The sequence below is a fragment of the Exserohilum turcica genome (genome assembly GCF_000359705.1).
Source record: "Exserohilum turcica Et28A unplaced genomic scaffold SETTUscaffold_15, whole genome shotgun sequence".
Taxonomy (NCBI): domain Eukaryota; kingdom Fungi; phylum Ascomycota; class Dothideomycetes; order Pleosporales; family Pleosporaceae; genus Exserohilum; species Exserohilum turcicum.
The window spans coordinates 267,447-280,411 of NW_007359970.1; the positions used below are offsets into that span (position 1 = coordinate 267,447).

At 47.9% G+C, this 12,965-nt stretch overlaps 4 protein-coding genes across 4 annotated transcripts; 1 reads left to right on the forward strand and 3 right to left on the reverse strand.

Annotated features, from left to right (window-relative positions):
• Positions 1-2,441: 2,441 nt before the first annotated feature.
• Positions 2,442-3,485, reverse strand: SETTUDRAFT_38475 (uncharacterized protein; the record flags this gene model as incomplete). The annotated part of the gene is made up of 1 exon (XM_008025552.1): positions 2,442-3,485. One exon carries the CDS (start codon positions 3,483-3,485, stop codon positions 2,442-2,444), a length of 1,044 nt encoding a protein of 347 aa, XP_008023743.1.
• A 1,041-nt stretch (positions 3,486-4,526) lies between these two features.
• On the reverse strand, positions 4,527-5,951 carry SETTUDRAFT_107690 (uncharacterized protein; the record flags this gene model as incomplete). Its single annotated transcript, XM_008025660.1, has 1 exon — positions 4,527-5,951. One exon carries the CDS (start codon positions 5,949-5,951, stop codon positions 4,527-4,529), a length of 1,425 nt encoding a protein of 474 aa, XP_008023851.1.
• Positions 5,952-6,853: 902 nt separating this feature from the next.
• SETTUDRAFT_27236 (uncharacterized protein) lies at positions 6,854-8,217 on the reverse strand (the record flags this gene model as incomplete). Its single annotated transcript, XM_008025508.1, has 2 exons — positions 6,854-7,069; positions 7,120-8,217. 2 exons carry the CDS (start codon positions 8,215-8,217, stop codon positions 6,854-6,856), a joined length of 1,314 nt encoding a protein of 437 aa, XP_008023699.1.
• Positions 8,218-11,000: 2,783 nt separating this feature from the next.
• Positions 11,001-12,115, forward strand: SETTUDRAFT_38478 (glycoside hydrolase family 10 protein; the record flags this gene model as incomplete). The annotated part of the gene is made up of 2 exons (XM_008025553.1): positions 11,001-11,059; positions 11,113-12,115. 2 exons carry the CDS (start codon positions 11,001-11,003, stop codon positions 12,113-12,115), a joined length of 1,062 nt encoding a protein of 353 aa, XP_008023744.1.
• Between the last annotated feature and the right edge of the window lie 850 nt (positions 12,116-12,965).

The window sequence follows — 12,965 nt, forward strand, 5'->3', positions numbered from 1 at the left end:
TTTTGTAACGGGCTAAACGCCCTTCGCCTCCCATACTCGTCTACGACCTCGTTTACTCCACCTGCCCGGCCCGATTGTTACCCTAGCAACCAGCATTGTATATAGATAGCTACGTAGCCGAGAGCTTAGCTCTCTATCGAATACAATCTTGTTACCTTGGCCTCTCCGATCGTGCTCCCGAGCTTAAGACTACCCTCCGGGGTCGAGCCCCTTACAATGTCGTCTTATTAGCGTTGTTCATGGTACGTTGTACTTTTTAGTAATTTATTAGTACGAGAACTGTTCTCCCAGCTCTCACAATTTAATTTCTTTAATCGCTTCTTAGATTAGGTTTATATTAGTTAAGTTATAACGCGTTGAAGTTTTGTTGTTGTTGTGGTGGGGGTGTCCAACTGGCGACCATGACCATCTGGCGCACGGTCACTGTAGACCTCGGCCTAATTGATGCACGAAATACCAGCTACCCCACACTTCTACCCCGCAATTCAATGAACATAGCTCCATTTGTATGGATGTGATTGCATTTCACATATATAAATACAGATGGTCAACTAGGAGAGCTTTTCTATAATTGAATAGTAGTTCTAAAGCAGGGTACTGACAGAACGCGTGTAAAGATTTGTTACGGAAGGAAATTACGAAAAGTACATAAGTATGCGGTAACGTGTGATCCCATACAGAGCACAGGTCGACATCCGAAAGCGGATATCATTCACTGGAGGTAATATAGATATTGTGTGTTATGTGTCTTTCCATGCGGCCGTGCGTTTCGGAATGGAAGGGTAATGTTGAATGCTTCGCTAGTACCATTTTTGCAGCCGGCTTGTGAACCGCAGGTCAAGATTTTATAGAATTTATTTATCTAGCAAGTACAAACAGGAACCAAAGGCGTTAGCTTCTTTTGGCTAATATTTAGGGCGTTAAATTACTAATTCATGCTCCTGCGATCAGGTGCTGCGTTGCCAGACGCTAGATAAGCTGCATCCGACCATTAAAAGGCAATTCACTACGCATAGAAGTCAGTATAACGGTACACTGCTTCAACATTCTCAAGCTATTCGATATTATCAAATAGCTGTAGTACTACGTCACGCCATAAATACAGCCACGTCCACTAATTCGTTCTCGCGTGTGATGAAGCAGGCGCTGAATTACTGACGGCCACGGCGACATTAACCTTAGCGACTTACAAGATGTTGGGAGATCTTGGTGCTGGTGATTATGAAAGTCGCAATGTTAGAAGCTCTTATGCAAGGAAATGAACTTCGAGTCGGCGTAGTAGTTCTTAGTGAATGACAGAGTGCGATGACTTCTTCCTGGATCAACCAGCAAGCTAGAAGGATCAATGAAAAATCAAAGCAAATTCAGCTCGAGATAGTGCAATACGAGCGAAAGTGATTGAAAAACTGTCAAGCGTCTAGAACGTCAGTGAGCGTACCCACTCACCCACGACGCGAGAGCCTCAGCCTTGTCAGCCAGGCGTGAAACCAGATTCAAAAAGTTACGCTGCCGCCAGGGGACGCTCCCTGAGCCCTAATAGGAGGGCTTGGCCCTTGGCTTCGATCATGGATGATGATGATGGGCGTGACCACCATGCACCATATGGCGAAAAAGCCCACCAAGCGACGCAGTCGAAAGATCCTCATCCTACGCAGGTGTGGGGGGTACCACCACAACCAGTTGGTGAACTTGTCATGATTGGCAGCCAGCAGTGGCAGCACCATCAGGAGGCATATATAGAAAAGAATGTCGCGTATCATGGCTCCCGTGCAATCAAGGTGAATAAGAAAAGAGGACAGGCAGGACCGCATGAGACGGGATTTATCATTGCTAGCAGCTACCAGACGTCATTACCAGGGCCAGGAAGGGGCTCTACAAGCAAGAGCTTGCGAAGAAGAAGTCAGTAAAGCAAGACCTTGCCAGGAATCTAGAGGAAGGCAGACCTCATGAACCAACAGTTTGCCTAGGCCCCAGTATCTCGACAATCATAACAACGCACCACGCGAACGCATGGCTCTAGAGAATCTTTCGACTCTGCTAACTAATCAGTACTATCTTCCTTGCGATTATATACGGTGCTCTTACCATCAGAATAGCTACCCAGCAGGTAACGAGGATTTGCGGAGAACACCTTCCGTACCGTAATAACCTGTGATTCGACGGCTGGAATTTGTTCCTGCCTTGCAATACGTCAAGCAGAGGGATGGAGACAAAGGCGTACAGCGGAGCAAGAGCGAAGAGGAAGGACTGCCGAAAGAGCCGACCTGGTTCTGCTCCTACCGTGAAGAAGCGCAAGGAAGGCCGAATATGGAGCGCCTCGGCTTCAAAGCGTGACACCATGGCGGCGACATAGAGCATCGCTACTTCGAACGAAGACACTAAGTTTAAAGATGATAGGCTTGCTTCAGGCAGCTATGCCTCTCTTATTGTTATCATCTTGCTCAGTCTTCAACCCTACTCGCATATGAAATGTGAGATGTGCTTCCAGCATCTTGCATAGTTGAGCTTGACTTAATAGTTAATTTTGATCTCGTTAGATCTGTTGCTCTTGCATGCGTTTTATCTGCAATCTGCCGCTTATCTTCGTAGCCCGACGAATGGTCTGAGTGTCCGGTTTCATGAGTCCTGAGTGCTTTTGATTGCTTTTCTCCGCGGATTCTTATTACTTGGTCGAGTAAAGATGCCCTGCTCTCCTTTATGCACCGAGATTCCTGTTTCGACCTGAAGAGTTCCAATGGCGAAGCTGTTTCTGTGGTTGCCAAGAACGGGTTCCGCTGTTCCAATGTGTTGTTGCAAATGGTCTGGAATGTACTTCTCCCTTTAACGATTTCTGACGATACGGAGAATGTAGGTCTGTTCTCGCATCTTGTCGGCCACTTTGGCCGGTCCATTGAAGTCTGTAGAGACATCACCTCTGTTCTTAGCACACTGTGCTTCGTAGCAGATTTTTCAAATCTGCCATCGAATCCTCTATGCAAAAATCCTCGCCTATTCTTCGAATCCAGATCAGTACCAATAATGTCTTTCTTCGGACTTTGTAGACCATTGTCTCTTCGCATATCTTTTGGCTTGAAAGATGGACGCAGATCCATGAATCTGACGCTATCTATATCACGTTTGGTATCCACAGCAGAATTTGGTAGAATTGGCACAAGGTTTGTGCTACGTTCTGTTCGGTAAACTCCGCCGCTAACTGTATCCGCGTAACTGTTCTGCTCCTGCTGAACGGATCGTCCGCCACCAGTTGTTCGCGCGTGTTTGTTTGAGATACATAGTGATATTGAGCTGGGAATGTCATATATAATGCCGTTAGAGTCATCCCAGTATGGAGTACTCTTCTCTGTATAGTAAAAGTAACTGCCACTATGTGTGCTGTTTTGAGCCACCCTAGTGCCACTACTTGGTTCCTTGTCTTGGGTATGTTCTGGTTGGGAACTATGACCTTTCCGGCCTGAATTGTCGCCATTTAGGTTGTTTTGACACATGGAAAAAGTATGCGTGCCGTGATTTAAGACGATTAAAGATAACATAGACGATTTCTTTGTATCAGTGGATGGAGTGAGATACCAGAACCCCAAAAGAAATGATTGCTTAAATATATCTTGCTCAGCTGTGAAGAATTTGCATCCAGTCCAGTGAATGCTCGAATTATCAATGTATTATCACTAGGTGAGCTTGAAGAGCCTGTACGTTGAAGCGTACTATGAGACATATAGTCCAGTAGCCTTCCTTCTCTATACTTACCTATTTGTGAATTGTATGATACTTCAGATGATTTAATGCCGTTGCGTCATGAAACCCTGTATCATGTGAAAGCCAATACTTGAAGTAAATGTAGTGAAAGGAACACGACCAAAAACTTTGAACCACAACAGGATATGCCATGAAGAACAAATCAGCTGCCCCTTCTAGCTAAAGCTATGCAAACATTTCCGAAACTTTGAACAGTGAGGCGAGAGGGAAATCCAGGATTTGGTTCGTTCGTATAAAAGTCGCGAAATTGACGATTCAAGTTTCAGCGCGTCCAACGTACCGTACTACGATGAGCTTGTTGGACTACGGTACGTTGGACACACTGTCAAGTTTCTATAATCTCGGACCTGCATATATTAATTAAATTCTTTCTGAGCTGCTTCTTCTGTGGCTCGGCATTTGAATCCTTCTAGTGTTCACTCTGCTCGCTAGTATACAAGATAAATCATCGTGCGTCCGATTGGTCGGAAAGATTTGCAATAGGAACAATGATGAGCTCCAGGCTCCTGCGTCCTCACGCTTCAACACTAGTACTATGATGTATGTTATTGTGGCTTTATAGCACAGCTCTAAAGTGTAAATAAAGTACGCCTCCCACTGCCAAACACTCGAAAACCAGGTCCAGCGTTTGTATAATTCAAAAACGCCGAGCTCAATGCATCAAGAGAGTAAGATTCCCAATTCAAGACTCCTGGCGCGAAAACTCATGGAAGCTCCCGATAACTTGTTCAATGTCTTGCCTCCGATCCAAGATTAAGATTAACAAACGATGATTATGTGGTCGGTTGGTGTGCTTCTTCCATGCCACCATTGCGAACCTCATTATCATCGCATGGCAGGATGCTCCTTTCTGTCTGACTTGCTTCGTTACTGGTTCCCACATAGGATACCGACTCTTCTCCAACAGCTGAAACAATGCTTAAAGCTTCAAAGCCACGTGTCGCATCTCCAACACCGGCTGCCATGAGACTCTGACTCTGATCTCTTGTTGGCAAATCTTTGCTAGACTTCTCGGATGTTGCGCTGCTGTGCCCAACACCTACACCCTGGAGCTGATTCGTTTCTTGATCATTTTTTCCATCCCCTAGCTTCCTGGTCCAGATGGTACTGAAGGTTGGTCGATGCTGTTCATTCAACTCTAGATCGCGCACACGAGCCTCTAGCCGCGGATGCCTTTTCAGCATAGCGTACATTTCGTAATTGATGCCCGGAACTGATCTGGACCCAGGTCTCTCGGAATCTTGTATCCGCTTTCCAACAACCTTGATAGCTGCGTAGACGTACCGATTCGCTTCACCAAGGCAATTCCACAAAGCCTCCAGCTCCACTGCAAAGATTGGCCGAGTGAAATGCGTCTGCGCTATGTAATGGTCAACTCGGAGGGCATCCTTGTGAAGTTCGAACATCTCCATTGTCTGAGCTAATGAGCAGGCAACAAATGTGCTCTTCGGAACGCGAATTTGCGTCATGGTATTCATGGTGCGGTATCGACAAGCTCTTGCCATCCAGGAAATCAACACTGCCATTGCGGCTTTGCAGCTTTTCCCACGCGGTAGACTGATTTCTTGGCATGCTGCTGAACCACTGCATTCCTCGACGTTTTCACGGTGTAAAGTGCGAATGTACTTGTTAACCACCCTGCGACCGAGAAACATGACCAACAGCTTCTTTGAAACTTGCTGGGCGAGGACAACCCCCGTATCCTGCTCGAAGATATCGACTTTCGGTCCGTTTAGTGCGTTCATCTTCCGCCCGGGCTGCAGATACGGCAGTAGGCTATGCAACGTGTGCATGTGGCGAATTTCTTCCGGGTCTGGATAATACTGAGCTATACTTGGGTGGGAGGCCGAGCCAGCATAGCCCAGCGTACTGACAACCTCAGCACGTGAGCTACCTGGGTAACCAGATGACTCGTGTGCATCGCTGGACCAATAGCTTCGCTCCATGGGCTCTGGAATGGTACTGTTGCCGGATGCCCGGCCCCATGGCTTGATTGGAGGGGCTTGATAGTGGTAAGTCTCTTGTTCAGTGGGCACGTGGTAGCCCATGTCGCGACGTGCAAGATAGGCTCCAACAATGTCTCCTTGTTGCTCATACGACGTGATACTTGAATGGCCACGTGTGAAGACCTGGGCGTTGGGATCCAGCAAGGAAGTTGTGACTGTGCCATCTTTCCCATAACAATAGTAGGTTGTCATGTCTCGTCTATCTTCCAGATGGCTCTGCGGAGTGTACTGGTACTGGCTGTCGTGAGCACGTGTCGAAGTTGCTGAGCAGAAAGAGCTTTTCCGGCTTGAGCTTTGTCCAACAGCTGAGGTTGCGGCCGAGTTTGTCGAGCTCTCGTGGTGTTGATTGCAGTGGTTCCGAGATGCCGATGGGATTTTGGGATGTTGCGCAATGCGTCCAGCCGCAGCAGGGCCCATTGCGGCGTTAAAGCGGGAGCGCTTTGATGAACGGTCATCAATCGTATGTCGGCGATCATTCCAGCAATATGCGAGAGGGCGTGAGGTTGCTGTTGGAGAGGTGCATGGTTGGAGTGAAAGAGCAGGGACTGGTCGCTTCTACGGGTGGCCAGGTGCGCGGTCTTGGCACACCCAATCAGGCTACACCTACTAGGATACAGGTGAAACGCTGCGCCAAGACCATATCACGTGTACAAGCATTATCTCCATTCGGCTGCAAAAACGAATCGCCTACACAGTCAAGGGACGATGAGTTAAGACATGTAATGCGAGAACTCTGTCTCTTATCATTCATCATGTTTCATATGACCATCAACACAGCTGATGTTGGATGCATGCAGGAGCTATCGAAGCGGTACCTGGGTATCTGTCAGTCGAGCTTCGATGTGAACATGTATTAGTAGCAGATTTAAGCGCTACTTCCCCACCCACGAAAGCTGCTTTATTGAAGAGGCAAGTAAAAGATTGCCTTCGTTAAGCTTCGTCAGTCTCACAATCTTAGGGGCGAATGAGAAGGGTCTACGCTAACCACGTAATGGTTGGAGCGATCAAATAATATTTAATTCCGTTTTTCAAGAATTGCTCATCGGCACTAGCTACATTTATTAATTCCTTCTGGGCTATAGCCCCAAAAAAGCCTACACAGAACGATCGCGAAGTACTTTTGACGGAAAAATATTGCGGAACCATTGGCGGTTCCTCTGGCCATGCTTGGGTGGTTTCAACTCCTCTTCATTCACCAAGGAGGCCTTTCCGACATATGCCTCTTTCGGGATCACAACAAGTGGTACATAGTGGAATGGCGGAGCCATTGCAAGGGGTTGTTTCAGATCCGTCGGTGCTGTGCGAACATTCTGGAACGCTGTCAGCAAACATATGAAAAACTCTGCTGAAAAATACTCACTTCAACTGGTATTGAGTCAACCAAGGGCCACTCTTGCTCCTCAAACTGAGGGACCTGATTGTATGGCGGAAACAATCGATGTTGGGACGAGCTAGGATTAAGCGCATCGAACGAGTCGACTTTCGCATGCAGGGTCTTTGTTGGAGCGTATGCTTCATGGGGAGGCTGGCTTAGATAGGGTTGTTCCGCAACTATCCTTGTGTTGACCGGAATGCTCGTATCGATGTGCTCAGTATTCTCAACAGTCATGTGCTTGGTTATCCCCAAAACCGCTTCTGGGCCAAAGCTGTCGCTAGACTTCCAGGCGTTCTTCTGAGGCGGTAATCCAGAGTCGTTGCTGAATCGCCAGCCGATATTTTGCGGTATTTCACTGCTTCGAGGGGAAAGCATGTGTAGCTGGCTAACCATATCGGCTACTTGGGTCGGGCTAAATTGTGGTGAAAGGGATCCTGCATGAAAACCTTCATCCACGAAGTCCGAAACAACCTCGGAGGATGGCCGCTCGATAACGATACTGGGATTGCTTTCTTCATGCGCTGAAGGTCTGCTTTGGACGCTGAATGTCCGCCCGAGTCTCAGCCGATCATAGACGTAGCATAGCCTTCGCGATCTGCTGCTCGTCTCGTCGAAAAAATGCTCCTGGTTTGGTTGTCCGGATACCCCACCCTCACTCTGCACCGACTTTCTCAGCATGTGTATGCGAGGCCAGGGCTCCCCATTCGCTCTCCTATAGGGCATCTGGTTTTCGGAAAAGAACACTGTGTGTTGTTCTTCGTGATCAAGACCAATTTTCAGCATCATTTCAGACTCCGAAGGCGATGGTGGATCATCGTGGGTCTGCAGGTCAGACGATGGTGTCGTGCGAATTCGCTGTAGATGCCCCTGAAAGTTTGGTTTTTCGAATATATTACCCAATATAAATGGAGGTTGAGGAAGAGTGAATGAGCTGGCCCGTTTCGTATGCTTGTCGTCCAATACAAATTTGATGGAGGGTTCGATGTAGGGTTCGATGGAATCCTTTCGGCCACTAGTAAGGAGCGCTAAAGCATTTTCACGCTCTGTTTTGATGGCGTTTTCCGTGATATGCGCATCGTCCATGATGATAGTCGTGTTTTTGAGTTTTGGGAAAGTAAAATTCTGTGCAGCATTCCAGTTGGGTCGGGGTCGATCAAATGAAAGGGAGCACTTCTCGATAGCGAAGCTAAGCAAGGTTTTATGTGCCTTGGATTAAAGTTGTGTAGTCCACGGCTGGCAAATCGTTTCACTGTTGAAGGAGAGTTTACTTGGAAGAGGAGAGTTTCATTTACTGGAATGACGTTTCATTGCCATTGTCGCGTCTCACCATTTCGTGTAATGTGACATGGTGGCACGAACGTCGGTCACCGTAGTAGCAACACCACTTGTGTAGATATTCAAGCTAAGCTGCTAGTTAAATGGTTTCATACTAGAACTGTAAAAAAAGAAACATTTAATGAACATATCCGCTCCTAGTTGATTCGCCTTTGTCCTAGCCGCATTCCCAACCACTTTACTATCTTAGAGAAACTGCCTTCATGCTGCTACTTCTTTTTGTTTTGAGGAGCACATATCACACAGCGCTCTGCATGGTAATGCCCACTGGGTGAAGGCTTAGCGAGTCCTAACCGCACGCATCCCGCGCACCATCCTCGGCGGTTGAAATTGACTGGTCGGTTTGGTGGTGTTTCGTCCTGCTCAGACTTGCCACGATCTTTTCCCATGCAACCGGGCATTTCTGTAATGTGAGTGATGAAGACTAGCTTTATTGTATTAAGTACTTGATCGAAGAACTTGAGTGAGGTTCGGGCTCGATAGAAAATCCTCACTTTGAGATTTGAGTTATTGCTCGAGGGATTGGAGAGATTGGAAATACTTGCTGCAATACACCAAGAGTTCTAAGCAAGTAATTGTAAGTTAAATGCTGTATAATCATTCAAAGAACATATTGTAAATTGCGAAGACATGAATGCCTTCGTACTAATGAGCAGCCAAACTCTTGACCACGGCAGAGGCCGCAAAGAACTTCCAAGATCTTTATTATTGAATTAAACATCTCCAAACACTGCAATGGCGTTCAAGTGTTGGCGTTTGAGAGGTATCTCTGATTTGCGCATGGTATGTTGGCTTCAGCTCCAACGCACCTCTCACTTCTTTTTGGCATCTTTATCGAACTTTTACAACTCATAGCCACCACTTGACTACACCAGTTCTCGCACAATTGTGAAGGGAGCCAAATAATAGCATTAATTTCATCAATTGGAGAACGAGGCGTGCTTGTGGAAACGATTGTCATGGTGGAATGTCGTAGCGCGGCATTGGTTGGGCAACAGTAGATGAAGAACATTCAAACACCATCTTCAAGAACCACTGGCTTCTGCCCCATGACCATTTCCGCGTCGCTTTTTTTCTATTGAGCTCCAGCGTATACATACACCATTCACATATGGTAAAGTGATGAATTACAGTCTCTGGGCGAGGCCACAAGCTCGTTATGTCCAGGTCAAGGCATGCTAGGTCAATATCTGATGAGCCAACTCAACGCTTACTTCAACAGGTAGGTAAGCATCAATTTCCTGTGTCATATTGGTTCTTCAGCAATGATAGGGCGATGGGATCCAACAAGGACAAATGCAAGCGCTAGCAAGCCTACGGCAATCCTGGCCTAAAATGGATGCCATAGCATGTCACTCTCATTTCATACATGAGGCCAAGCAATTAATGATCTCGACACGTTGTGTGCAAGACCAGCTAACATCGCGAGTGGTGTTTGTGGTGTCGCGAAAATGTCTTGACGTGATTGATAGCTAGCATGAGCATTTTAACCACCCGTCATTCCGTCACATGATCTCCTATTGACACGACGACTGCTTGGGGTCCCGTTTGCGAAGGACGCCGAGCGTGCGACTTGGAGGAGTTGGTGCGTCGTCGGTTAAATGGCTACTATTTGCCGATGGTGATTGGTGCGGGGCGTTCACATTGTAGTTTCTTGGGCTAAAACAGCAGACGGCAGGCGGTGGCTTCACCACTGCCTCAGACACACGGCCCTCTCCGTCGTCATGGAACCAACTCCAACACCTACGAGATTTGCCGGTGAGCACTGCGGTAGCCTTGCGGAATCATGAAACATGCCAGGAAACAAGACTGATTACTCGTTCAAGTTAGGTGTTAGCTCAATGTACGTCAGCCGCAGGATGATGGCTGTGCATGCTGATCATGCCTAAGTAGGGCGGCTCAGGCAACCGGTCAATCATTTCATATGGTCCAGCAACGAAGCACTCTCACTTGGCCATCTGTCATCCCTTTTACCATGACCTATTTGCGACTAATTAGTCTCATTGGGTAAAAGGGCATAGGCGATGGACATCATGCACATGTCATTTAACCGGCAAGCTTTGGTCATTCTCGCCACCAAAACTGTATTCACTGCTGTCCAGGCGAGTGGGACCTGCATGCCGGGTGTTTACTGTTTACCCCAGATGTGCGCCCTCGCCTAAGCCACAAAATCCCTGCCTGGAAAGGCTAACATACACGGAGGAACAGGGCCCGGTGGTACCGAGGTCCAAGCCGGTTGTATTGTGGATTGGTCTGGAGAATCTCCACATATGGCCAAGAAGTGGCGCTACGGGCTGTAGTCGAAGAACACACCAAGCAGACATGCATATCTGCGCAGGAGCCACAGACCCGGTTAATCTGCCCTGTTGACGCGGAGACTTCCCGTAGAAGCGGAAAGATCTATTGAATATGCAGCCGCTAGGATTCTAGAATAACCGTCGAAAGACGTATATATAGACATAGAGGTCAATCACTTTGAATCCTTTGTGGCAGGCAATTCTCACCAAAAACAACTACCCACATCGGACAAAATGCGTTTCTCTAACGTCCTGGCCAGCTTGGCCATTGCCAACTCTGCTCTCGCTAGCCCGTAAGTAAATCTCTACATCTGACCATAGTCGTCATGTGTTGACATTCTTGTAGTTTTCCTCCACCCAATGACTCTCCTGATAGCCTCTACAAGTCTATGCTCGCTGCAGGAAAGCAGTTTATGGGAACTGCTCTGACTCTCAGGAACTCTTCTGAGGAAGACGCCATCATCAAGTCCGACTTCAACGGCTTTACCCCTGAGAACGCCATGAAGTGGGAGTCGACCGAACCATCTCGCAACAACTTCACCTTTAACGATGCTGATCGCTATGCCGCATACGCCAAGCAGAACAAGCTTCAGGTTCACTGCCACACTCTGGTCTGGCACTCCCAACTTCCTCTCTGGGTCTCCAACGGCGGTTTCGACAACCAGACCCTCATTGGCATCATGGAGAACCATATCAAGACCCTAATGACCCGTTACAAGAGCGTCTGCACACGCTGGGACGTCGTCAACGAGGCGCTTAACGAGGATGGAACTTACCGCCCGTCTGTCTTCTACAACACCATCGGCGAGGCGTTCCTTCCCATTGCTTTCCGCCTTGCCAACAAGTACCGTGGCAAGGCTGAGCTCTTCTACAACGACTACAACCTCGAGTACAACCAGAACAAGACTGCCGGTGCCGCCCGCATTGTTGAGCTCATCAAGTCCTACGGTGTCCGCATTGACGGTGTTGGCTACCAGGCCCATCTGGCCAGCGAGATTACTCCCACGGCAAGCAGCGTCACTCCCGACCAGGCTACGCTCGAGGCTGCTCTTCGCCACACTGCCGACCTTGGTGTCAAGGTTGCCTACACGGAGATTGACGTCCGCATGAACACTCTCGCAACACCCGAGAAGCTCCAGGTCCAGGCCGACGCCTTCGAGCGCGTTGCCAAGTCCTGCATAGCAGTCAAGAAATGCATTGGAATGACCGTCTGGGGTATTTCCGACAAGTACTCCTGGATTCCAGGTGTTTTCACCGGCGAGGGCGCTGCTCTCCTCTGGGACGAGAACTACCAGAAGAAGCCCGCCTACTTTGGCTTCCTCAAGGGAATCAAGAGCAAGAGGCACTGAACATGATGATATCCTAGAAATTACTCAGTGAGCATCGACTCCTGCGGCATGACGAATGTCGATATTCTTCAATGTATAATCTATCATTTCAATCTTCCTGCATGCATGCAAGTCTGAGGTGCCGTAATAACGTGACGAAATGCTTTTTTTTCTTTGGTTCCCAGCTTCATGTCGATCCTGGTCGATGTAAACTGAGCTGGTGCGACGGCTCCCCCCAATGATTAACGTTGGGACTACGTACAAACGTACCGGCGGCCCGATGTTGTTTGCGCATTTTCCAGGTTCTTGACCGGCGCCAGCGATCGCGAGCCTAATGATGCGAAACGGCTCGCTTAACTTCGCAACGCTGATTGAAACAAATTGCCTCAACCGTCTCACATCGACCCTCCCCCCCACGTGTTCACTTGGGAGTGGGAGAAAGCTAATTCTTTTTCTGGCTTCTCGTATCGATGCTGTTGCTGAGGCCATGTGCGGCAAAAGATGCGCCCTAGGCTAAACGCTGCCGGGTAAACAAACTCTGGCTAGATATTCTACGGACTTTGAGCTCCGTGCTTATGCATGTGAGCGGCTTGAGGTTTGGAATATCTTAGGGAGTGTCGTTTTTTCGGTGTCGATACTAGAAATCTCGCGCAGTCATGAAAGGGCTCAGTTCCTTCACACATGCATGTTGGGTTGCTCATTGTTACAGTTGATTGGCATGCATTACAAGTATGCGATTCAAAACGCGTCGGAAAAAAGGACAGTTGATCAATCACGAGAGATATTCTGATTCTTATTTTTTTATCTCAAGAATCAAACAGCTACTAGAAAGCTTGTGTGCTAAAAATCTTTATCAAAGAACAACTCTCAG